Source organism: Convolutriloba macropyga, chromosome 4 (genome assembly GCF_964194025.1).
Source record: "Convolutriloba macropyga chromosome 4, txConMacr16.3, whole genome shotgun sequence".
Classification (NCBI taxonomy): Eukaryota; Metazoa; Xenacoelomorpha; order Acoela; family Convolutidae; genus Convolutriloba; species Convolutriloba macropyga.
In genome coordinates this window covers 25,610,416-25,637,968 of record NC_134471.1, presented here as the reverse complement: position 1 = coordinate 25,637,968, position 27,553 = coordinate 25,610,416, and the positions used below count along the sequence as shown (strand labels likewise).

General features: G+C 39.2%; 1 protein-coding gene across 1 annotated transcript in view; it reads left to right on the top strand.

Moving 5' to 3' along the window:
* The first annotated feature begins 3,116 nt into the window (after nucleotides 1-3,116).
* Nucleotides 3,117-27,553, top strand: part of LOC142337554 (uncharacterized) — a 49,536-nt gene continuing 25,099 nt past the window's right edge. Inside the window, exons 1-3 of the mRNA XM_075386864.1 lie at nucleotides 3,117-3,203; nucleotides 11,225-11,245; nucleotides 11,825-11,943. Coding sequence (XP_075242979.1) covers nucleotides 3,143-3,203; nucleotides 11,225-11,245; nucleotides 11,825-11,943 — 201 coding nt within the window. The 5' untranslated portion in view covers nucleotides 3,117-3,142. The remainder of the gene's footprint in view (nucleotides 3,204-11,224; nucleotides 11,246-11,824; nucleotides 11,944-27,553) is intronic.

The following is a 27,553-nucleotide window of genomic DNA, read 5'->3' as shown; positions in this document are numbered from 1 at the left end:
TAGTGTGAGAAAATTCAAATCGAGCCCAACATTTGCCAATTTGTTCAGAAGAACATCATGAGGAACGGTATCGAAAGCCTTCTGTATATCAAAATATATGGCAAGGCATGGTATGTTTTGATCACGAGGCGTGTAAACAAGATCCAGATATTCGATGAGTTGGCTAACCGTACTGCGTTTTGAAATGAAACCATGTTGACCACGAAAAATGAGAGGCCGAACAATTGGGAAAAGATAATCAAAAATAGCTCGTTCGAGGACTAGTGACAGCACTGGTAAAATGCTGATTGGTCGGTAATTGGATATAAGTGCTGTAGATCCGGATTTATGAAGTGGAGTAACTATGGACGTTTTCCAAATAGTTGGCCATTTCTGGTTTTTCAAAATCCAGTAGAATAGTACTGCAACGAGAGGAGCTAGCTGAGAGGTACAATCTCGGGCAATGAAGGATGGGAATAAATCATTGCCCATTAAAGTAGAATCTGCACATGATGCCAAATACTTTTCAATAGACAGGACTGATATATTTACATTATCCAATAAAGCATTTTTTGCCCCCACGGTGCTAGGTAGAGCGGTGATTGGGCTTTCGCGATAAACCGAACCAAAATACGAGTTAAATCCCTCCGCTTTTTCCAAATCAGTATAGAGGACTGATTTTTCATTTCGCAAGGCTGTTGGAATCAATGACGAAAATCCAAAACTTCGCAAAAGCTTAAAGCAGTTTCGTGTGTCGTGTAGGTTAAACTGATTAATAAACACTTCTTTATCCAGATCAATGGATTCGGAGACAGCCCTACTCAGCTCCAGTTGCTTGAGAGAGAGCTCCAAGGACCATTTACGGAATAGTTTTCGAGAATTTGTGAACTTCTTTTTCAGAAAATGGATTGTATGGGAAGAATAGTAAGAGGGGAGTGCCAGCCGTTCATTGCGTTTTTTACGCAATGATTTTTCCAACGACAAGTTTAACAGGTAAAACCACGAGGCGAGAAATGATGGATCTGATGAGTTGTCTCGAGAAATATAATTGAAGAGGTCATGGAGAAAGGAGTTAAAAACTAAAGGATCAAAAGAAGATCGAGAGTAGCTTGACTGTACATGAGCTGGGTGTTCATTGATAGAGCAATGAAAATTATAGGATAATGATCGGAGAAAAGTTTATCAACAATTATGAAAGAAACTTCGTTAGCAGTGGTAAGAATTAGATCAAGAAAATTGTTCTGTTTGTGTGTTGGGCGGTCAATTACTTGTGTGACACCCAACTCATTGATTAGCTCCAGAAAAGAGCACTCATTACGAGAGGATCCAGTGTAAGTTTGCCAATTGATACCGGGTAAGTTGAAATCTCCCAATAAGTAAATAACCTAAGACAGACACCCATATTGATTTCTAATTTTTTCAAACAGCTGAAAGTCACTTCTTAAACACACAGAGAGATCATCAAAGTGAACATGGTATGAGGAAGATGCTGGTGGGTTGTAGAGAAGTAAGTAAAACAAAAGTGTATCAGAATGCAGAACACAAGCAAGAGAAGTGATAGTCGGAAATTGAGATATCCGTAACATGAAGATTTGACAATTTGGCATCAGCTATTAAAGGTCCGCCATGTTTGCCTGCACGTCGATCATTTCTTGAGACAACATCATATCCTGCTCCCAAAGATAATTCGCTGGTTTTGACGTTATCAGAAAACCACGTTTCTGTTATAAATAAAAGAGATATTGCATTGAGAGAGCACAATTTAGTAAGTTCATGCCTTTTTGAAACGCTGAGCAAAGATTGCGCTTTTACCAGTAGGCATTTTAATTCATGTCATTTGGTCGGCACTTCAACACCAATCGGCTGGTTGTTGTAGAATAATTTAAGTTTTTTGATTCTGAAAAAGGAACGATCGTATCTTTTGTTCTGGATTAGGTTGTACCGTGTTGACAGTATCTCTTTTTCGAGCTTGCGTTCGTCGGCTGATAATAACTTTTTCACGTAAATCGGTTAGCGGAAGTCTTGAAGATGGTGACTCCTCGCAAAACAGTTGTTCATGAAGTTACTGTTGTTTGAGGTAATCAAAAACGGGCGACATTTCCTGGGTTGATTTGATTCCGGGTTCAAACGCTTTCCAAGGCGCCGGACACTGCTGATGTTTCCACTTGGGTGAAAACCAATATGTTGCACAGCTTCATCGACAACTTTTGAATCTGCTTCCAGTTGTTTAAGGTATGAAGTTTCATTCTCGGGAACACCAGTGATAACAAATTGCAGATCAGCCGACTGCTTTACCTGGGTTGATTCCTTTTGGAGAGCATCGCGGTAAGACGGGAGGGAATCTGTAACCGCCTTTTGAACATTTTCAGTCAAGGCAGTTGGTAGAGCATCGGATAAGATTTTTGGTAGCAATTGTTTCAAAGATGACGTAATTTTTTTTATCAATATTTTCAACAATTAAATTTGAAAACTTAGCTGCGGAAGGCGAGGAGAGGCACGGGTCGCAAAGCTCGAAAAAGCTTCTTTTTGCCACATTTCACTGATCAATTGTTCGCTAATCAAACGCGCGTGAGGTGCCGCAACTTTCGCTTACGTGCTGACTTACCGGTAATTTTGTTTTTTGATGCTCTGCCATCCATAGTAATATGTCTGCAGGTTTGCCCGACATAGGTCGATTTGCATCCACCACAATTAATTTCGTATACCACGAACGATTTTAGATGCTGATCAAAACGATTATAATGATGGTAAACAGGTTTTGAGTTTCCTTGTTGTGTAGATCACTAATATCCGTAATTTTTTGCAGCTTTTCTTGTAATCTCATGCTTAATTGGTCTCTATTTTGCAGAAAAAGTGTGAGCATCTTCCGGTTTATGTTGTTCTTTAGTAGCTGTCTTACTCGTCCATTTCATACTCGTGTGCCAGAGCCACATGATGACGCCTCACTTCCTGACTGGAGTCGAATTTCTATTGACAAACTAACTTCAATGCCTGAGCTTTAAGTGATGAAAATTGTTATAAGTAAGACCTTCTGATGGATTAAATTTTGTCGGACACTCTTTACTTTTTCAAAAAATTGTTCAATTTTTTAATCGATCGCACTCAGATGGTAAAGACAACATTTATCTCTTTATTTCAGTAATAGAATGGTCTGTTGGGAAGTATGAATGCCATTCCCGGGATGATAAGAAGCATTAAAAACACATCTGCGCAGATATTTTCAGGTTAGAGCAGTTTTTTGTCACCCTATTTACTGGCGTTTGTTATTAAAGCAGTTGAAATGGTTTACAAAAGCGGACTTGGTGTTCAAAGGGTTTTTAATGAAGAACAAAGTCGTTAAGTACTTTTGCTAAGTACTTAAATGTTTAAATATAAATTTTAGCGGAACGAGGGACTGTGCCCTGACACGCTTGCGCCCAAGTGCTGGGTTCCAGTCCCCAAAATTTATAGTTTAACTTATTCAGAGAAGCAAAGGGTAAAAGTACATCAAATTCTAGCAGAGCGTTTAAAAATAAAAGGAGATGGTACAATTTATAGGTTGAGAAAAACAGTGGAACCATTTGCTTTGTAGATCACCTGCTGCTGCACGTGGTTTTTGGATGCGTTTTTTATTTTAACGCCTAATTATTTTTTTGCCCTGGGTGCTCTGACAACTTTTGCTGACTTCAGCTTGAGTATTTTATCCGAAAACACAGCATCCCAATTTTTCAGCAGTGTTATTCTTGTTCGATTTGCATTGCATAGGTCTTTTTACAGCCTGGTACTATTATGTCTCATCATTGTATACAAACATATCTCACTTTGTTCTTTGAAATGAATGTTATTGCGTTTTCATCAGACCGTTTCAAATTGTATAATGAGAGACCATTTTTTACAAGCGCCATTATCCAACTCAATGGAAATCAAGTATAAATTTTCCAACTTTATAGGAAAACAAGGAAAACTGAAACATGTAGCGATAAAGTGGATACTGGGGAGCTCACGAGCCTATAAACAGGCTGATAGCGCTTGAAATACTACCTTGAAGTCTGATAAACAGGCTGATAGCGCTTGAAATATTACCTTTAAGTCTGATCTTTGGAATGCATGACCCACTTTTCTTAATTTTTAAATTGAAGTAATTTTTTAAGGTCAATTAAGAGAAAGCCCCTCCCCTAAAAGGGTAGTCGGTCAACTCGGGGGCAGCAAGTCAACTCCTATGTGTATTTATAAATCCTGACAGTAGTCAAAAATTGAAGCATCAGATGCAAAAGATAGAGAAATTAAAGCATCGGAATTATAATCAAAATAGACATGGTAAATAGCAATCAAAGTATAATGTGTAGTGATTTTGAATCAAGATTAGAAAGAAGTAAAACATTTAAGACAACAGCATCCCTTCCTCTACAATGCTTCCTATTGACGCGTCTACTGCAGGTGCATGGATCGTGAGCCACGGAGGCATAGTATGAAGCTACGCGAAACTTATTTTTGTCCTTATGTACGTCAGATCACGTCCAAATATGAATCTTCTTTCTTATCGCTGATCCTGGAAGCCAATCTCTGTATGGCTTTTGATGGTGACGGACCAGCTCCTCCTGTAAATGAGAAGATCAACGGACAGAAGGTGGCTTTCTCGACTTCGATTATCCGTTGCTCGTATTTCAGCTTCTTGATGGACTGGTGATATTTGTAGGAATCCGGTATGCTTCTTGGGCAACTCTTCGCATACGTATTAAATTCTTTAACAGCAAAGAACGTTCTGCTGAAACGTGAATCGACGAAGCCATTTTTTTTGATATCTAGTCGAGCGTCATCATCAGTAGTGGTAGTTCTATTAGCGAAGGTTTCCCCTTGTAAAGTCTGATGACAGGGCTCTACTTCGACAACATCGCAGACCTCATTGAGCAGGTTAGCAAAAAAAGTCGCGGAGGTCCTTATGTCTTATGTGCGTATAGCCACCTTTTGGACAATGAAGAGCATGCGCTACATTAAAATTTTCTCCACATGCGCATGTTGATGGCCATTTTTCAATATTTTTTCAAGTGAAGTGCGTTTAGCCAGCATGATGCTCCTTTTTCAATAGTCAAATCTACAGGATATGCCTTTTTCATTGAGATCTTTGAATGCCCACGTTTTCGCTCAAGCTTGTTCCTGTTTTTCTTTTCTGATTTTCTGAAGGATTTTTCCTGATGAAACTCTGAATCTATAGCGTTATGATTCTGTAACGGCTCACAAAGCCGAACAGATCTTTCATATTAGTTTGCCCTGTCTTCAGGAAAAAAAATTATTAGGTCACCGTCCTTATCCGGAAGAGGAATCCTTCCGGTATGTCATTGTAAGAGTGTAATACGACACGGCTCCTAAATGAGTTCTCAAACGATTAGTCCTGTGGTCTCTTATACAATTTGTGGCTTGACTGATTGCTTTGTTTGATCCTTTCGACGACTGGATAAACAGGTAGCGCCCGGTGGGCTTTCAGGGATTCAGAGCTTTTTAGCTTACTGGACTCTAAGTATGCCAAAAGGCGCCAATCGTTTGAGAGCAATTCGCTCCACGTTATTCGGCTAAGGAATTTAAAAGTTTTGGTCGAAATGCGACCAAACAGAGAAGTAGAGGAAATTTTTTATCCAAAAACAGATCAAGTCATTCAATTAACCTGTTTATTTCCTGCGATGCAGAGTAAATGTGATTTTGCTACATTTCTTGAGACGATTTAATTTCAATGTTCCATTCAGCGTTTCTTCTTTCTGCGGAATGAATTTGAAGTCCTTTTAATATCCAAAGCTCTTGGCATCTAATATCGAATATGAAACTACAAATTCTATTGGATTAGACAAATGTGGCTGCTGGGTACACCACACATGCAAAAAGATTCCAACTGAAGCATTGATATAAATGTCCACCGAAGGAGTCTTATGGTTTTGAAATGATTGCACTAAAGCAGTGAAGAAGCTTGTGAGATTGAAGACAACCACAGAGATGGAATTCAAGGATGTCATAAACAGCAGTCTACAGAAAATCAAATCGACACTCTCAGACCTGAAATCTAAGTCCACTCACTCTGTAGTTCCTAGCCAACCAAAACTGCTTAATGTCAACAATGAAAGCTTCTCAAAGATACAAGTTTGGAAATTGAAGTTGCGGGTATACCAGAATTTTCCTCTCAACCAAATTCAAAATGATCAAACATTATGCAACAAATGAAAGAAACTGAGCTAATCGTTGGTTTTCTTGGAGAAGTTGAGATTACAGTTTCGAATATCAGTCGATTGGGTAAATTTACCAAATTAAGCTCTAATCCACGATGGCTGTTTGTGACTTTCCACAACTCCTTGACGGTAAGAAAATTGCTTGCAAACGCTCACAAATTTAAGTACTATAGTCAAGGCATTGATGGAAAGATCTTTGTCGACAAATCTCTGGCCAAGGAAGAACAAATCAAAGGGAAGGAATGTCTGATCAAACGATGTAAACTGATTAACTAAGAAGTATACCTTCGCAACCAATTTCGAATCTTCAACCAGGTCCTCTTCTCTGATGGGACTGAAATTGACGTATCTCAATGGTTACTAAATGTGAAACAGGAGTCCGATGAATATCTCGTTTCATTTGTATTCAATATACGTAGTATTATCAATCGAGATAAACGCACCAGACTTGCTAACTACTTAAATCTGAAAAGTGTAGACTTCTTTATGATAACAGGGACTTGGCTTAATTGCTCATTTCACGATTACGAGCTCTTTCCCAATTACGCAATCTTTCGATAAGAAAGCAAAGCTGAAAACGGAGGTGTTTTGATTTCTATCAAGAATAATTTAACCTCCTCTTTATGAAAGCATTGGTGGAGCGGTCTTAACATGTTCTCTCAGTTTTAACCTTCGGGATATTTTACTTGTGTGTTTTTATGGCCCCACGAATTCATCAAACTCCAGTCCTGATGCTATATCACCACAAAATTGTTATCTGTTTGAAAAAAAATCTTTACACTGTCAAAATCCTGTATTCGACAAATGTGTATGGTTATTTCAATTGCCTGAAATTGATTGGCACGATTACTCAACTAAGAACTCAGATAGACAGAATTTCGTTGAACTTATTAGCTTTTACAGCTTTCAGCAAATCATTGATTTCCCTACTGCAGCTTTCAGGTATCCTCGATCTCGTCTTAGTCAACTCAAAAACAGAAGTTATATCCTACAAGAAAGTTAATCTGGACATTAGTTCTCGAATTATGATGCAATTGCCTTTAAAGTAAGAGTCGGAAACCTAAGCTCCTCGTATCTACGGGAAACAAATTCAAAGATAGTTTACAGCTTCTGTAAGGCTAGATTTGATGAAACGAACGAACAGATAAGTGAATTACTTTTTCATGGATTTTGAGTAACATTAATAATCTGCTTGAACAGTGGTACGATTGGTTTAGACCCATAATATTTGAAAACGTTCTAAAAAGGGCAATGTATCGATCTCATTTATCACCTTGGGTAAATCAGCTTACGTCAAACGCAATTAAGAGTCTTGAAACAGCGAGAAGCAACAATATAAAGAAAATATATAAAGAAACTAGAGAGCATTGCTGAAACGTGGTTTGAAGAAGATAAAGCAGAATTTGAATCAGATTTAGCAGCATCCCGATCCATTGAAAATTTTTTCAAATACTATAGAATCTTCAAAGCGACTGCGATTCCAAGCTCTATCTCCTTTAGGAACCAAATAGCTAATTATCCAGTTCGTCAATGCTCTCTGCTCTCAACATTTTGTTTCAATCTTCAGAATTTCTTCCAGCTTCTTGCGGAAGAATTCGCCACGGTTGCTACCATTATTTACAGATTTTGACATTTCTCAACAAACGATTGAAAAGACTCCTTAAACAAATTTTCTACAAAATAAGAGAAGATGCTGTTTTTCCAGTTAGTTGGAAAAACTCAGCAGTCGTTCCCACCTACAAACGAGGTTGTAAGTCCGATGTGGAAAGTTATTGGCAGGTTTCTCTTCTGACAATTGCAATCCAAAATTTTGAACGTTTGTTTATTTGTCTTTACGTCATTTGATACCAAAATTCCAAGCCCTATATGGTTTTCGAAAAGGCCGCTCTTGCGTCGAACTCTTGGTTTACCAAGAATCTATCTATAAATAAATTGATTTAATTTATACCGACTATGAGAAACCTTTTGATAATGTCGATCACGGCGATCTTTTAACATAACTATTTAATCTTGGTGTCCGCGGGAAAATTATGAAATAACTGCAATCTTACCTAATCGGAACGATGCAAAGATATAGAATAAATGGTTATTTTTCTGGAAATGTTAACGTTACATGTGGAGTTCTGCAGGGATGTCTTCTGGCATCCCTCTTCTTTGTAATTTACGCCACTGATTTCCCAGAAACTTGCAGAGCTGTTATTCCTCTCCTCTTTGCTTAAAAAGTGCACATACAGAAGGAATTAGGAGTTTATGTAAGGGAGTTCTTTTTATGCTGAAAAGAAGCGCACCACGCCTAATTCCGTCAGTTAAATAAATCTATGGTTTTGCGCGTTTTGTTACACGAAGTGTTTGTTGGTTTGCTAATGTAACAAACACAAAAGTACTCGAAAATGTTCAGAAAAAGAGTATGAAATGGATCAACAAAACGAGCAATTTTTTACACGAAGTGTTTGTTGGTTTGCTAATGTAACAAACACAAAAGTACTCGAAAATGTTCAGAAAAAGAGTATGAAATGGATCAACAAAACGAGCAATAACAATTATGAAGAACTACTTTATTGCAGTCGTATCTTACCGCTTTCTTCATATCTGCTATTACAGGATTTACTTTTTCTTTCTAAATCTCTTACTGGTCATTTCACCTTCAACATTGGACAATTTGTTCGAGGACAACCACACGTTCATTACGGAGTGAAACGATTTGAAGTTCGACCATTCAGAACCACGCCTTGAAATTTGCCGTTTTTCTGATTCTGACTAGGTGATTACTTTGGATCACTTTTAGTGAAGATCAGACTGTGAAATCTGTGTAGGCAGGATCTATCAAGAGCGTCTCCTCTCTTAAGAACGTCTCTTATGAATAATTTTAAGGATTAAATTCTCGATCTGAACCAGGTTCGATTCATAGCAGAGTTTCGGGACGGAATACAGTCTTGACTTTTCATGCGCCACCCTCACTTCAACACTGAAATCCACCTCTGTTGTAGTAGGACGCATCTCCTGTATATAACTCTATCCTTTATACAACGTAAACATATCTTGTCTTGGTTAAACCGAAGTCTCAGGACGGCGTACGAGGCGGTTGTGACGAACGTATAGACACTTCCGACATTTTACTCAATCCTTGCTGGTACTCCACCGGTTACTGCTTTAAATAACGATTGTTTGTCTTCATTGTTGAAGTATTAGCTCCTGTTTGTTAAATATGTAAATATTTTAGCATCATTATTTTACTATCAATTACAAGAGATGACACTATGTTAATATACCTTTGGTACTCAAATTCGAGGTATAAAACAAAAACATAGTCTATACCTTTGATCTTACATTTGTCAATAAGGTTGAGCATATAGTTGAAACATGTTACAATAGAAGCCCCTTCTCTCGTTTGAGATATGTTTTACGACGTAGGAGTTGATCGTTTTTAATTGCTTTCTCATGTTACCTTTCCGCTGTTAATTAGTAGGCTCATTTTATTCATTGAGTGTGTGGTTGTTGTGTAAAGGAACGTATATTTTGAGTCAGCCCAGTAGTCTTGCGGTTATGTTTGTAAACGTTTCGGTATTTTTAATGCAAAATTTTTGCCTTACTGTTTTAGCACTTTTGTTCTATAGCATTCTTTGACTTCTGAAGTGACTTTATCGCGCTGCAATTCTTCATTTTTGAGCGATCTCAATTGCTGTCATTGCTTGTTGCTAATGTAAATTCGATTCAAGATCAAAGCCGTTGCAGTGTAGTGGGTAAGATCTCAGACTGATATCCTTCCGGGTTGGTTCAAGAGCAATTCTTCCGCCGCTAGTCGTTTTGATTTTTTGTACTTTATCAATAATTCCCCGTGCGGTATTTGATTCGTTATGTTTGATTAGATGGAGAACTTAGAAACTAGTGTTCTATTTGGAAATACTATTTTTTTAAACTTATGTTTAATAGCCGCACAGCGATAGCGGGGATCTTCTCTTGTTTTTTTTACAATTCGAAGAATTTGAATTGTATTGGGGCGCTCTTTTTTAAGATCTGTTCACACATTTTCATGATTTTTGAAGTCAAATTAGAGTAATGATTTTGGTCACGCCGAAACAGGAAGTGGAGCGAAAAAGCAAGTGGCTTTACGGCGTAAAATTTTTTTACTCTAATTTTAAAGTAGAGAGAGAAAACGGTGCTTGAACAAAAATTCGCTAGTGGTTTTTTGTTCACATGCGGCAACTTCACTTTGGTTTTTACTGTTTTTTTTTTCAATTTTTTGAATCGGATTTTTTTTTTCTAAATGATTTTCCCAATCCATTCGTTGTTCATTCTAGACCTAATTTTTGTTTGAACCAAATTTTTTTCTCGCTAGTGGTTTTTTGTTCACATGCGGCATTTTGACTTTGAGTTTCATTTTTTTCTAAATTTTTTTGATTTTTTTGGAAATGGTGTTCCCAATTCACTCATAGTCCGTTTTAGGTCTAGTTTTTGTTAAGGCAATTAAAATTTTTTGAATTGTACGTCAGGACTTGTCCTGTTATGTTTTTTATTTCGTCGTCAAGATTTTTGTCACAACTACTTCAAATATGACGTAATAACGACTTCAAATCTTCTTTTTGTTCATTCGTTCGTGCAATTTAATTGAATTGCGTGCGTGACGTCATTTTTCAATCTTAGTGAAGCTAGTTTTGTTCATTCGCGTGATAAAGTTTTTGGTCATACATGACGTACCTCATTATCAAAAATGACTTCCTCACTCTGAAATTGACTTTTATTTTCAATTCCAAGAAATAAGGTCAAATGATTCTGTGTCACTCTAATTGAAAGTTATTTGTGAGCACCTAATAGAAGCTGCAATAAGTTATACAGATTCGTAATCAAAATATAACACCTGAGTAAATAACAAAAGAAATTTATTTATTCGTGTGCTTCTGTTACTATCGTTTGAGACTGCAGGTCTACGAAGTTATTGCGGCTATTTTCTGGCAATTTGCCAGCAATGTTCCTAAAGTTTACATATAGTGTCTTTGCATGATTCTCATTTTGATTAACGGTTTTATTTGGGCAAATGGTTGCTAATTTTGGTTTAGAGACGGTGAGGTATTGGAATGGCAAGTAGAACACTTCATTTATTCACGCTATTCTTTCCTATCATGGTTAACACTTTTCCAATGTAGATATAGAACCCGATACAAATCCAAAAAAATCAAGAAGGAACATTCATATCATTTTCAAATATTTTTGGGAGGCTCGAAAAGGCAAACAATTATTAAGGGGTTTTGTAGACTACATCTGTACCATTGATCATGTCCTCAGAAATCGACTCAAGTTCATAAGGAATACACATACCAAATCTATATTTAAACACCTCTCTTGCGATAACAACAGTTTCATAATTTACTGGTGAAATAACTTGTTAGCTGCCGATGAATACTGCAAACATCTGGTGCAAGGATATTTAGTCTAATCAGCTGCGGTGTGACGTAAGTTGTATGTAGCTGTCAATCGCAGTGAGAGTACACTATCACACGGTTGTTATCGACCTCTCGAAGGTATTCAACAAGTCGGTTTCGCCCGCAAGTTTGATAACTTCTCGATGGCGATAACCCTGCGGTAATGCTCATTCCTGTGGATTTTTCCCATGGGACAATAACGAAAGGATTTTCTTTTGTTTATAAATTGGTGTTTAGGCACAAAGCAGTTGCTCTACCATGACAGGCTGAGATATAGAAAGATTCGGAGGAAGATCAAAGATGAAAAATTGCTTCCTCATCAGCTCTCAATTTCGGATGCCTTGCATCTCTATACAGTAAGATTTATAACATGGCTCCTTTTCTGATATAAGAACTAATGATGACAACTAATTGAATGTTCTTAGGATCAATGGGTTTGTTGGAACGCATTGTTAAATTGTATGAAATCATAGACGACATTTTTGACAATAATTTTTCAGCCAACGGCTATCTCACTTTCAAGGTGGTTTTTCACGCTTAACTAATGGATTATCGACTTGATGAGATTCAGATGATAAATCGCTGCAGATTCAGCTCTGAATTTCCGATTTTTTATTTCATCTGTTAACAGTTTTTAATAGCTCTCGAACAAAGTTTAAACATGTGTGCCTTTTTATGGAAAATTTTTGTTTGACCGTTTTTGTTCTAGAACGTTCTATCGATTTCACTTCTCGAGTGACTTTTTCACGCTTGAGTTTTGCGTGATATGAATTGCTCTTTCAATGAAATTATGTTTCTTACATCTTTGAAGATGAATTAGTACAATGCCCTGAAAGGTGTAGTCTTGCACGCCGTACAGTGTTGGATTGAACCCCCTGGTCATTGTTTTTTTTGCACCCATAAAATTTATTAGACTCAGGACCCATCTGAATAATTTCCTGCACTTGTCGTTCGAGAGCATATTGTCCAACATTAGTGGGAATCTGTTATGAAAAACTCTGAAAATATTTAAAAGAAAAATTGGTCGCTGTGAAAGTGTTAATTACCCTCGAACGAAGTTTGAGGCAATTTTGTAAACGTATGTTTTTTATGCAAATTTTTGATTAATGCTTATGTTTTTGAACATTCTTTGAGTTCTTGAGTGAATATTTTGCACTGTAGTTCTTCATTTCAGTGATCGAAGTTGCTCTCTTTCTGAGATAATGTTTGTTGCTTAAAGGGATTGTGAGTGAACGAAAATCAATGCCTTTGTCATTAAGTGATTAAGATGTCAGGCTGCCAATCGGGAGGTCAGGGTTCGAATACGAGTGAGGAATGGCTTTTTGCACGATATTGCGGCTGAGCTTATCAACTCAGAAATCAAATTGAATAGCGCTTCAAGGTCATTTCAAGCCTTAAAGCTAGACTAGTGTGACAAGCTAAATTTAATGCTACATTCTATCGAAGCCAAACGGATTTGTTCATTTTGTTCAACATTTATATTTAGCAACTATTATTAGTACGCAATCGTCATTCATGAAGTCAAACTATAACTCTAACTCGAACTACCTTAACAACCAGCAAAACAATACTACGACTTAACAGTATTGCATCAGATTCTTTGCGATTGGATTGCGAATCAACCTATTATTGATGCAGAATATTCGACAAAACTTCTACATGCTTAACAAATTTCCCATGACATCAATTTTACACTGAAAAAGTGACGTTATGGAAAAGTGTTCATATTCTGTCGACATTATTATCTACAACCAATCAACAGTTGAATTTGACATGTAAATCCACGTGACTAGCAGCATAAAAGGAGCTTGAAAAACTACCAAAAATCAGAAGAAACATGCAATTTTGGTTAGATTAAACTGACATACAGTGCGTATTGGAGCACACTTTCTCGAGCGGTAAATTACTTGTTATCGTGTCTTGATTCTGTAGATCATATTTGTGATTGTACAGCCTAACTTTAACTCTGACTTATTAAAAAATAGAATTGACTTTGAAATTCTCAAATTTTCACATTGCGGAACGAAGTTCTAATAAGTAGAGTTACAGAGCAGTTAAACTGTTCGTTCTTGTTTCATTCATTTACCAGTTGCCTAGGCTGACTCCAGTTTCTTGATCGATAGATCTGAGAACTTGGTTGCAAAGATATAAAAGACTTTGTTTTTCGCCCATGTATTAAGATTGGGTATAAAATATAAAAGGTAGCACCACCAACGCAGTTTACCCAGCGTTGCTTATTTTTACATCAGATAGTAGGCCTACCTAACGTTTATAACCCAGTGAAACCTTATCTCACTTGCATTTGTGGTTAAGAAGATATCATTGAAAAACCTCTAATTTGAGACTATTTGGTTATTTGAAATTTTGGATTTTTGCTTAGTTGAAGCAAAGTTATTTGTTATTCGGCAAAGCCGAACAAGTAGTTATTTGAAATTATTGAGTATCAAGTAATGCAACGGCATTCTACAGTATAGCGGATAATACAGTTCACAAAAGTTAACTGCAAAAACACAATATCCGGACAGATTTGAAACCGCTGAAACGAACTGGGCGGTGTAAAGTTTTCCTTGACTTTGATAGGAGAGCAGCCGTTACATTTGGTCCGCCGACCCGGACAGTGGAAGGCAAACTGCTGTCCAATCTGATGAAGAGAGTGCCGAAGGCACCCCCCAAAGAGAATCAAACAAATCAACAGCGCAACGCCAGTGAGGCAGAGCGAAAGTTGCGAGTGCACTTCACAAGTTACGTTGAAGAACTAACCTCGCTTAAAAGGAGCAAGCAAAGCAAAAGGCAATCCTAAAACAATCAGCAGAGAGGAGCTTCAATCAACAGCACAAAGGTACGACAAGAAGTTCCAAGATTTATTAGAATAAGTCAACACCAAAACAGGGATTGGCTACAAAATTATTGAAGATTCAGATCGACCCAACAAACTAAAGGTCCTCTACCAACAGACTGTTCACCTTCTAGAGGAAGAAATACCCATGCAACTGCAGCGTCGAAACAAGCTTGTGCCCTATCAAGCTAATTTTGTTGAAGAGCATCTGAAAGAAGCAAGGAAGTGCAAAGCAAGTTTGGACTATCATTGGCTTGCATATATAAGCAAAGGCACGCAACCAGAAATGAATGCAGAGCAAAGCAACGCAACCCAAGCAGTGAACGACAGCGAGAGCAACAACTACCAAACAGACAACCCAGTTGCTCAAACAGTGCAAAATGGAGCAACAGCAAGCGGCCAAGAGACGGAGAATGCTTCGGAAACATCTTCAGCAAAGCAAAGGCGCGAGGAAAGGATGATGAAATTCGATATCGAATTCGAAACCAAGATGCGACTCGAACAAGCACAGTTTGAGCGGAGGAGGCTAGAGCTGGAAATGCAAATGAAGGAACTGGAAACCAAGCATCAACTGCTGGAGGAAGAGCGTGAGCTAGAGCGCAAAGTGAAGAGAACAGCATTAGAGAACGATGATGCTCGTTCCCAATCAACCAGTGCTCGAGACACATCACCCTTCAACTGGACCCCCAAGAAGAGAGTTGTCTCTGACTGGGCCAGCAGGATCGACAACCTTCTAACACCAGAACGACCAACAGCTCGCTTCGAAGTAACCCCTGAAGTGAACAGGCATAGTCACGTCTCACGATATCGCAGTTCACGAGACCGATCCTCAAGTGTTGAAGACCAAGACGTTTCCCCAAGAGCTGGTCTATTACGATACAACACTGGCTATTCAGGTAGTAGTAGCCTACCAAAGCTGAAGTTGAACAACTTCGACGGAAACCCTCTCGAATGGCCGGAGTGGGCTAGTATGTTCATTGCTACAGTGGATCAACAACCAATACCAGACTCAGAGAAGATGAGCCATCTGAAAACTCTGCTGACAGGCAAGGCAAGGTCAGCAATCTCTGGAATGGGCTATTCTGGACAGTTCTATGGTGCTGCATGGAGTATTCTGGAGAGGAAGTTTGGAAGGCCTCATGTGATCATTGATGCACAACTGGAGAGCCTTCGCAAAGCAAGTCAGGTGAAATCACACGATTCAACAGGTCTGATCAGTTTCTCAGTTATTGTTTCGAACTTTGTGAATGTGCTCAAAGAGTACAAGCAGATTGGTGATCTGCAATCAAGCTCGACACTGTATATGGCAGTAGATAAACTACCCCAAGTTCTCAAAGAGAAGTGGTGGTTCTATGTTGATGATAAAGATGAAGATTGGCCTGATCTAATTATGTTTGAAAAGTGGCTATCTAGGATAGCATTCGTGCACGAAGGGTTTTCAGCTTTTCAAGGGAGAGCGAAGAGAAGAAGACCGAAGAAGCACAAATAGAGACAAACGGTTCTCGAAAACGTCGAACTTCAGTGCAAGTTCCAACGTGAAAGAAACGAAGCAAACGCAAAGTGATCACTGTCCGCTAGCTGATGGCACTCATAAAATATGGAACTGTCCACTATTCAGGAGCATGAGTGTGAATGATCGGTACGCAGCAGTGAGAAAGCAACGCTTATGTTACGGATGTCTAGGCAAAGGACATGCAATCAAAGATTGTAAAGTCAATGCGTGCGGCATCAATGGATGCATCAAGAAGCACAACCGATTGCTACACTCAGAAAACCAAATGGACGAGGGCAATCATGCAGTCAACTTAAGCGCAGCAACAATCAACCAGAGTAACGAAGTTACTAGCTTTCTTCAGATAGTTCCTGTCTCAATACAGAGCGGTGGCTACAGGCTGAACACATATGATTTCCTCGATAGTGGATCAACGGTTTCATTCATCGATCAAAGTGTGCAAGAGAAGTTACGGGCCCAAGGCACCGGTGTGACGCTCAACATAGCTGGCATACACGGAACGAAAGATCTGAAGACAGAAAAGGTTCCTCTCAAAATAAAGGGACTACATTTAAAGGTGCATTCAATCGAAGCGTTTGCACACCCGTCAATCTCCTTGGGAAACACAAACTACATCTACAACAAGCTGAAGCAAAGCTTCAACCACTTGAGTGTTTTGCCCAACAAAAGCTTCAACTTGATGGAAGTTGGCATCATCCTTGGTCAAGATGCTTATTAGCTACAACGTCCATTGGACTATAAGATAGGAACACGAAGTGAACCTTTCGCCGTTCTAACAGAGCTAGGATGGGTAGTCAGTGGACCCATGACGGGCAAAAGAAGACAAAATGTTTGTCATTTCGCCTTCACTGAAGATGTGAAAGTGGCAGAGAATATTCAAACCTGGTGGGACATAGAAACCTATGCTTCCAAAATCAACGTCGTCAGTCAGTCAAAGAAGGAACTGCAGGCACAAAAGATGCTAGAAAGTACGACAAAGTTCACAGGCGAGCGGTACGAAGTGGGAATGCTGTGGAGTGAACCAGAGCCAAACCTACCGAACAACTACAGCTCAGCCTTGGGTCAGCTTTACTCACTGGAGCGAAGATTCCAAAGGGACCCAAACCTGAAGAATTTGTATCAACAGTCAATAGATACAGATGTAGAAAAAGGATTCGTAAAGATATTGGACGAGTCCGAAGTGAAAGGCACCTTCGGGAAAGAATGGTATTTGCCACATCATCCAGTGCTAAACCCGAACAAGCCTGGCAAAGTAAGACGTGTTTGCAATGCCGCATCAAAGTACAAAGACATATGCCTAAATGATAAGCTACTAGCAGGACCTGATCTTCTACATGGGTTGATTGGAACAATATTCAGATTCCGTGAAGGACCAATAGCCCTGACAGCTGACATCGAATCGATGTTTCTACAAGTGCAAGTTCCCGAACAGGATAGAAGTTGCTTGAGGTTTTTATGGCGTCCAAGAACTAACGAACCTGTTCAGATATACGAATATCAGCGTCACGTATTTGGAGCTAAAAGTTCTCCAACTTGTGCAAACTATGCTCTCAAGCGAGTGGGACTGGACAACGAAAAAGAGTATCCGATTGCAGCAAAGGCAATACAAAACAACTTCTACATGGACGATTTCATCAAATCAGTAGAATCCCCGGAAGAAGCAATTGAAGTCTTCAATCAACTACAACCTCTTCTCTCACGACATGGATTTGAATTGAAGAAGTGGATTAGCAACAACGATGCAGTTACCAAAGCAATACCGGAAGACTTGAAGTCAATCAGCAACACGAAGCAAGTCGAAGTGGAACCCAGTACGGAGGGATCCTCAGTGCTAGGACTACAATGGACCGTTACTGATGATAGCCTTCAAGTCTGTAGAGGTACCAACAAGGAAGTGGAAGCACCTATAACCCAGAGGAAGATTCTGTCACTGGTATCTTCAGTATTCGACCCGATCGGATTGTTTGCTCCGTTCAGTGTTCATATCAGACGACTTCTGAAAGGCATCTGGACCAAGAATGGACAACATTGGGACAACGAAGTGGAGCCTAGTGAAGAAGAAGAATTCCTGAGATGGAAAGAACAACTTCCAATAGTGGCTGAGACAAGCATCGATAGAAGATACTTCAACAGAGAGAGGGATAAAACTGAGCTTCATGTGTTTGCTTACGCATCTGAAAACACGATGTGTGCAGTGGCCTATCTACGTTCACAACCAAAATAATACTCAGCTGACTTAGCATTTGTCATTGGAAAATGCAGAGTGGCACCGATGAGGCATCTTTCAATACCCCGATTGGAATTGCAAGCGGCAGTCATGGCAGTGAGGTTGAAGGACCCGTCAATCTCCTTGCACACCCGTCAATCTCCTTGGGAAACACAAACTACATCTACAACAAGCTGAAGCAAAGCTTCAACCACTTGAGTGTTTTACCCAACAAAAGCTTCAACTTGATGGAAGTTGGCATCGTCCTTGGTCAAGATGCTTATTAGCTACAACGCCCATTGGACTATAAGATAGGAACACGAAGTGAACCTTTCGCCGTTCTAACAGAGCTAGGATGGGTAGTCAGTGGACCCATGACGGGCAAAAGAAGACAAAATGTTTGTCATTTCGCCTTCACTGAAGATGTGAAAGTGGCAGAGAATATTCAAACCTGGTGGGACATAGAAACCTATGCTTCCAAAATCAACGTCGTCAGTCAGTCAAAGAAGGAACTGCAGGCACAAAAGATGCTAGAAAGTACGACAAAGTTCACAGGCGAGCGGTACGAAGTGGGAATGCTGTGGAGTGAACCAGAGCCAAACCTACCGAACAACTACAGCTCAGCCTTGGGTCAGCTTTACTCACTGGAGCGAAGATTCCAAAGGGACCCAAACCTGAAGAATTTGTATCAACAGTCAATAGATACAGATGTAGAAAAAGGATTCGTAAAGATATTGGACGAGTCCGAAGTGAAAGGCACCTTCGGGAAAGAATGGTATTTGCCACATCATCCAGTGCTAAACCCGAACAAGCCTGGCAAAGTAAGACGTGTTTGCAATGCCGCATCAAAGTACAAAGACATATGCCTAAATGATAAGCTACTAGCAGGACCTGATCTTCTACATGTGTTGATTGGAACAATATTCAGATTCCGTGAAGGACCAATAGCCCTGACAGCTGACATCGAATCGATGTTTCTACAAGTGCAAGTTCCCGAACAGGATAGAAGTTGCTTGAGGTTTTTATGGCGTCCAAGAACTAACGAACCTGTTCAGATATACGAATATCAGCGTCACGTATTTGGAGCTAAAAGTTCTCCAACTTGTGCAAACTATGCTCTCAAGCGAGTGGGACTGGACAACGAAAATGAGTATCCGATTGCAGCAAAGGCAATACAAAACAACTTCTACATGGACGATTTCATCAAATCAGTAGAATCCCCGGAAGAAGCAATTGAAGTCTTCAATCAACTACAACCTCTTCTCTCACGACATGGATTTGAATTGAAGAAGTGGATTAGCAACAACGATGCAGTTACCAAAGCAATACCGGAAGACTTGAAGTCAATCAGCAACACGAAGCAAGTCGAAGTGGAACCCAGTACGGAGGGATCCTCAGTGCTAGGACTACAATGGACCGTTACTGATGATAGCCTTCAAGTCTGTAGAGGTACCAACAAGGAAGTGGAAGCACCTATAACCCAGAGGAAGATTCTGTCACTGGTATCTTCAGTATTCGACCCGATCGGATTGTTTGCTCGCTCCGTTCAGTGTTCATATCAGACGACTTCTGAAAGGCATCTGGACCAAGAATGGACAACATTGGGACAACGAAGTGGAGCCTAGTGAAGAAGAAGAATTCCTGAGATGGAAAGAACAACTTCCAATAGTGGCTGAGACAAGCATCGATAGAAGATACTTCAACAGAGAGAGGGATAAAACTGAGCTTCATGTGTTTGCTGACGCATCTGAAAACACGATGTGTGCAGTGGCCTATCTACGTTCACAACCAAAATAATACTCAGCTGACTTAGCATTTGTCATTGGAAAATGCAGAGTGGCACCGATGAGGCATCTTTCAATACCCCGATTGGAATTGCAAGCGGCAGTCATGGCAGTGAGGTTGAAGGAACAGATAGTCAAAGAACACGAAAAGAAGATAAATAGTTGCAGTTTTTGGTCAGACTCAACTACAGTATTGCAGTGGATACACAGCTCCCATCGTAAGCAACAAGTTTGTGGCCAACCGAGTGGCTGAGATACTGGATACAACTGATGTTTCACAGTGGAAACACGTGAGCGGTATTAACAACCCAGCGGACATTGGCACCAGAGCAATCAACATTGAGGAACTCAAGAGGAGTGAGTGGCTCACTGGGCCGGCCTGGTTGAAACGACCAGAAAGTGAATGGCCAGAGCAAGTGAACCTACTCTTTGCATCAGATGAAGAGAATATACCCTCATCAGTATTTATGATACAGGCTGAAGAGAAGAAAGCTGTTATTCAGTGGGAACGATTCAGTAATTTTAATAGACTGGTAAACACAGTGGCATACGTACAGCGAGCACTGAACAAACACAAACCAGCAACACTCATAGTCAGCATCGAAGAAAGAAGAAAAGCAAAAGCAACAGTCTTCAAGCTACTACAGCAAGAACAGTTTGGTGAAGAGATGAAATCTCTCAAAGCTGAAAAGGAAATTCCAAAAGGCAGTAAAATCTTACAATTCTCACCCTTCCTAGACGAAGAAGGACTTATTCGAGCCAAAGGCAGAATAGGCAAAAGTAAATTGGACTTCAATGCAAAGCATCCAATTTTGCTACATTGGAAACATCATGCGGTTGAATTATTCTTGCGAAACGAGCACAAGGAAAATCAACGCGAGGGCACTGAGCATGTAAGAAACATTGTTCAGCAGAAGATCTGGATACTAGGCATACGGAACGCCTTAAGATCAATCAAGAACAAGTGCGTTACCTGCAGAAAAGGCAGAGCACAAACGATAACACCACTCATGGCAGATCTACCCGAAGAGCGGTTAGATGCTTCAACAGCCTTTACAAATGTTGGAGTTGACTACTTTGGCCCTTTCATTGTGAAGATTGGGCGAAGGAACGAAAAGCGATGGGTTGTCTCTTTACTTGTCTAACTATGAGAGCGGTGCATATAGAAGTGGTACCCAAGTTGGACACAGATAGTTGTCTCAATGCAATAATGAGATTTTGCCCGAAGAGGCAAACCAAGTACAATCATCAGTGACAACGGAACAAACTTTGTTGGAGCTGAAAGAGAGTTTGCGGAGTATGTTGTGGCATGGAACAAAGAAGGGATCGAAGAACATCTAATTCAACGAGGGATCAGATGGAAGTTCAACCCACCCGCAGCACCTCACTTTGGAGGAGTATGGGAGCGGTTGGTGAGAAAGCAAGAGTTGCAAGAAAGCAATGTATGCAGTGTTGGGGAACAGATCAGTCACTGAGGACGTTCTTTCAACAACGATGTGTATTGTTGAGCAGACTTTGAACGCAAGACCTTTGACTCCAGTCAGTTCAGATGTTAATGACTTAGAAGCATTGACTCCCAATCACTTCTTGCTTGGCAACAAGACCGTTTGCTTACCCTACCTACCATGCGCGGAGGAATTTGTCGATCATCGAAAGCTCTTTCGACAAACTCAAGCCTATGCAAATCTCATATGGGACAGACTTCGTAAAGAATATCTGCCAACTCTGAATAATCGGCAAAAATGGCGATCTACGGCGAACGAAACCCTTAAAGAAGGCGATCTCGTTTGGTTGATCGAAGACAGCAATAGGCGTGGATATTACAATCTAGGTCGAGTTGCGGAGACCATCGATGGGTCTGACGGTGTGATTCGATCAGCGATAGTTCGAACGAACGACGAAGTGTACAGGAGACCAGTAGTGAAGCTCGCCCCAGTACTACCTGGAAAAGATGTTTTCGCGATGGAAAACAGGGCCGGCGATATTGCGGCTGAGGTTATCAACTCAGAAATCAAATTGAATAGCGCTTCAAGGTCATTTCAAGCCTTAAAGCTAGAATAGTGTGACAAGCTAAATTTAATGCTACATTCTATCGAAGCCAAACGGATTTGTTCATTTTGTTCAACATTTATCTTTAGCAACTATTATTAGTACGCAATCGAATTCATGAAGTCAAACTATAACTCTAACTCGAACTACCTCAACAACCAGCAAAACAATACTACGACTTAACAGTATTGCATCAGGTTCTTTGCGATTGGATTGCGAATCAACCTATTATTGATACAGAATATTCGACAAAACTTCTACATGGTTAACAAATTTCCCATGACATCAATTTTACACTGAAAAAGTGACGTTATGGAAAAGTGTTCACATTCTGTCGACATTATTATCTACAACCAATCAACAGTTGAATTTGACATGTAAATCCACGTGACTAGCAGCATAAAAGGAGCTTGAAAAACTACCAAAAATCAGAAGAAACATGCAATTTTGGTTAGATTAAACTGACATACAGTGCGTATTGGAGCACACTTTCTCGAGCGGTAAATTACTTGTTATCGTGTCTTGATTCTGTAGATCATATTTGTGATTGTACAGCCTAACTTTAACTCTGACTTATTAAAAAATAGAATTGACTTTGAAATTCTCAAATTTTCACATTGCGGAACGAAGTTCTAATAAGTAGAGTTACAGAGCAGTTAAACTGTTCGTTCTTGTTTCATTCATTTACCAGTTGCCTAGGCTGACTCCAGTTTCTTGATCGGTAGATCTGAGAACTTGGTTGCAAAGATATGAAAGACTTTGTTTTTCGCCCATGTATTAAGATTGGGTATAAAATATAAAAGGTAGCACCACCAACGCAGTTTACCCAGCGTTGCTTATTTTTACATCAGATAGTAGGCCTACCTAACGTTTATAACCCAGTGAAACCTTATCTCACTTGCATTTGTGGTTAAGAAGATATCATTGAAAAACCTCTAATTTGAGACTATTTGGTTATTTGAAATTTTGGATTTTTGCTTAGTTGAAGCAAAGTTATTTGTTATTCGGCAAAGCCGAACAAGTAGTTATTTGAAATTATTGAGTATCAAGTAATGCAACGGCATTCTACAGTATAGCGGATAATACAGTTCACAAAAGTTAACTGCAAAAACACAATATCCGGACAGATTTGAAACCGCTGAAACGAACTGGGCGGTGTAAAGTTTTCCTTGACTTTGATAGGAGAGCAGCCGTTACACACACATAGGACATTTCTAAGCTGCGCCCCATCTAAATTAAATTGACCCCCTGTAACGGAGAGCAATTCATCCGACGTTAGCTGGTTTGTTTTTTTGCTCTCAAACACGCACTAAGCTAGTTACATTCAGAGACGACCGCACGCCAGCTGTTTTAGGGCGATTCCCGGGCTTTTTAAGCTGAAAAACGAGTCTTTCTTAGTTGATATTTTCTTTGGAATAACGTTGGCAACTACTAAACTAGAGAGGACAGGCAACGAGGCCCTAGGGCCTAACAAATGCCCACCCTGAGAAATAAGCACCAAACGGGAGGAAACAAAAAAAACAAAAGGTTTTTAAATTTTTTGGAATTGTCCGAGAGTTTTTTCCAAGTAACCCCTGCAGTTTTAACTGCAGAATTCTCACCTGCCGTGAGTTTTCGATGTCACCAAAAGAGAAAAATCCAAAAAAATGAAAATTTTGTTTTTCAGTGGAAAAAGCATAAAAAAATCGCAAAAACGGCCATATCTCGAGAACTAGGTTCTGGAGGGTCAAATTTTTACACATGAAAGTCAATCCTATTTTGAACAGCCTGTAGCATGCAGGCAAGCAGTCCCTTTTTACATGACACATTTATTGATTGTAAAAAGGAGCATTTGACATACTGCCCACTAAAAAACACAGTTGATCAGATCGTTATTTCCAATGAAAAAACTATATCGAGAACGATGAACTAAAGTGCTGAGTTGGCTAGCAGACAAGCTTTCTACATTTTCTGGTAGTATATTTGCTGATAGATTTGTATTATATAATCTTGCAGGTGTGAAGTATATAGAGTTTCTCTTCAGTTTGGTTCTAAATAATTTAATCTTTAGAAAAGATTTGTATGAACTTTTAGTAGAATGACTATTTGCTTCAAATTCGAACAAAAGGTTTGAATATTTCTCACAACAGTGCCTATCAATGGACAGCAAACTTCAGGAGCACATATATTAGCTCAAAAACACAGCTTCTTATGCTTGTCGAACAAATCGTACGAATGATATTTTTTTCCGGAAGTGTATTAGTTTCAAGATTTTTTGTAGGGATTTTACGAGAACATTTTTGGATGTTCTAAGGGGAGCGAACTGGTCTGTTGCCTGGCAGACAGTTTTGTGAAAGCTAAAAAACGAATCTTCAAAATTACTATCCAACACACTGAGACCTGATTTCCCCAACTCGTGACTCAGCTTGAATATGCAGTTCATAGTTAATTGATCAAACTTCAGAAAACTGGTATCCCGGAAGACGCTTTTATTTTCTATTCCACGCAAATTGATGGTACAAGAGAAAAGGATTGGGAAATGATCGGTGAAATTTTGGTCCTCAAGTACTTCAGTTGCACTTGTATTAATGTCTTTTGATAGAAAGTGATCAAGGCAGGTGGTTGACTGAATTTGACCTAACTTCTGTGGTTACACATGAAAACAATCCTATTTTGAACGTCCTGTAGCAAGCAGGAAAGCGGTCTCTTTTTTAACAAGACACGTTTATCAATCGTAAGAAAGAACAGTAAAGTCGTAAAGACGCAGTTGATCAGGTCGTTATTTCCAATTAAATAACGATCTCGAAAACGATGAAAAGCGCTGAGTTGGCTGGCAGTCAAGCTTTCGACATTTTCTGGTAGTATATATGCTGATATATTTGTATTGCATAATCTTGCAGGTGTGAAGTATATAGAGTTTCTCTTCAATTTGGTTCTAAATAATTTAATCTTTAGAAAAGGTTTGTATGAACTTTTGTTGGGATGACTATTTCCTTCAAATTCGAACAAAAAGTTCAAGTACTGCTCACAATAGGTCCTATTAATGGAACTCAAACTTAAGGAGCTCATATATATGTAGTTTAAAAACACACTGAGCACCTTATGCTTGTCGAACAAATCGTACGAATGATCTTTTTTCCCGGAAGTATATCAGTTTCAAGATTTTCTTTTTTTGTGTTTGCGAAATGCACAAGAGCGTGGAGGAACAGCAGCATCAGGTTACATATTGAATAATTGATTTGACATTAGAGTTATAGTACAGCTTGAGCGCCTTGTTGGGAACAAAATGTCGAAGCTCCGAAATTATCCCACATGGGGTTCCTAATCTGTTCATAACGTAGTCTACGTGAGAAACAAATGATAGCTTAGAATCCAGCATTATTCCTAAATACTTACACACAGATTCACATTGCATAATACTTTTAATAAGATAAGGGTACCTTATTGGAAGCACTGTTTCCTATGTTCATACGAATGGTTTATTTATATCAAGACTAGCTTATTGGGGTTCAGCCAATTTGTCACAGAATTTAGGTCATTTGCAATACTATTGAGTGCCAACCACAACCAGACAGACTGGTGTCATCTGCAAACAGAAACACGTCAACGCTGTCGAAGCACAACGGCAGATCATTTATGTGACTCAGGAAGAAATAGGTGACCCTTGTAGAACGGCACAAGACGTTCCACGCCAGCCAGACGTACAACCCTGTAACTCAACCTTTTGCACTCAAATAATTTCTGAACCATTTAAAGGTATTTCCACGAATACCATATTGAAGCCATTTTTGTGAAAAAAATTAGTGGATGCTTTGTTCTTTTGATGTCTCTGCCTCTCTGTCAGCTCTGCATTGCGTCTATACAATTATGTTCTGCGAAATCCGAATTTTTTGCTATAGAGTAAATTAAACGTTTCAAAATAGTAATATCAATGGTTGCACATGACCCCTCCAAATATTTTACTGAAGACCATCCGAAGAGAAATGGGCCTGTCATTGTTTTCATCTAATTTTGAGCCAGATTTGTATGTTGGTATCACCTTTGCTCTTTTTAATTCACTCAGAATAACACCTTGTCTGAACGATTTATTAATCAATTTAGTGAGATGCGTAATTGTGGACGCAATAACTTTCACCAGAGTGTTGCTTATGTGATCAACTCCTGATGAGCTTTTATTATCTAATTGGTTTATCATTTCTAAAATTTCTAATTCATCAGCGGGAATCACGAACATGGAATATGAGAGTTATGTTAGGAACATTTGGGAGGTCCATTTTAAAACGTTCACCAATCGAGCTGAAGTATTTGAATTTCTCAACAACCTCCAGATTCGAGGGTGACTCAGAACCAGTAACGCACGATGACAGAGCTGGCAGAGCATTATCTTTTATTGATTGCACGCTTTTAAATTCTTATGTAACTTAAATGTTTGCCTTTAGTCTCCAATGCATGATTTGAATCTCCATGATACGAATTTTTTGAGGTCTCAACCTCTTTTTCCGTAATTTTTTTTTGTTTTTTTCCTCGTATTGGCTGGGTGCAATTTCCACTGCCTGTGAATTTTTTTGCGCTTCGAGACCAAATTTTTTTAATTTGTTAGTAAACCACTCAGGCATTTTACGATAACATTTTTTGGATGTTCTAAAGGGAGCGAACTGGTCTGTTGCCTGGCAGACAGTTTTGTGAAAGCTATAAAACGAATCTTCAAAATTACTATCCAACACACTGAGACCTGATTTCCCCAACTCGTGACTCAGCTTGAATATGCAGTTCATAGTTAATTGATCAAACTTCAGAAAACTGGTATCCCGGAAGACGCTTTTATTTTCTATTCCACGCAAATTGATGGTACAAGAGAAAAGGATTGGGAAATGATCGGTGAAATTTTGGTCCTCAAGTACTTCAGTTGCACTTGTATTAATGTCTTTTGATAGAAAGTGATCAAGGCAAGTGGTTGACTCTTTGATGGCCCGGGTTGGTGTGGTAACTAACATATCAAATCCATTTGATTCAGTAATAACCATATACCGCCTGGTGAGATGATTGTTTGGTAGTATGTATATATTGAAATCACCACAGACTATTGATTGTATTGAGCTTGGTATCTCTTCCCAACACTTGTCGAATTTCTCAAGAAAGGGGATTTTATTAGAACGCGGTGTGTAGCAACACATGACTCTTGAGGTGAAAATCATCTTTTCGAAGGTGCACTAAAGTTGCTTCTTCAAGGCCTTCTGTACTTTCTTTTATCATGGAGATATCCTCTCTGATTTGGATCACTACAACACCTGCCCTAGAGTCTAGAGTTTTTGAGGTAAACTGATTATATCCTTTTATCAATAAACACCGCGGGTCATTATCTTCGTGAAGCCATGTTTCACTTAAATTACTGAAGGTGCAGACTCAAGGCTGTATACCAGTGTTTCCAATTTAGTTCAGTTTTTTGAAGTGATCGCACATTGACATGAAGGATGTATATTTTAGATAAACATTGGGATGTGGTATTAAAAGAAATTTCGTGGTATTAAGGTTATCAACCTTAACATCACCTTGAACAATTTCTGGTTGTTATTGGCGGTATTTGTTGAAACATTGTTCC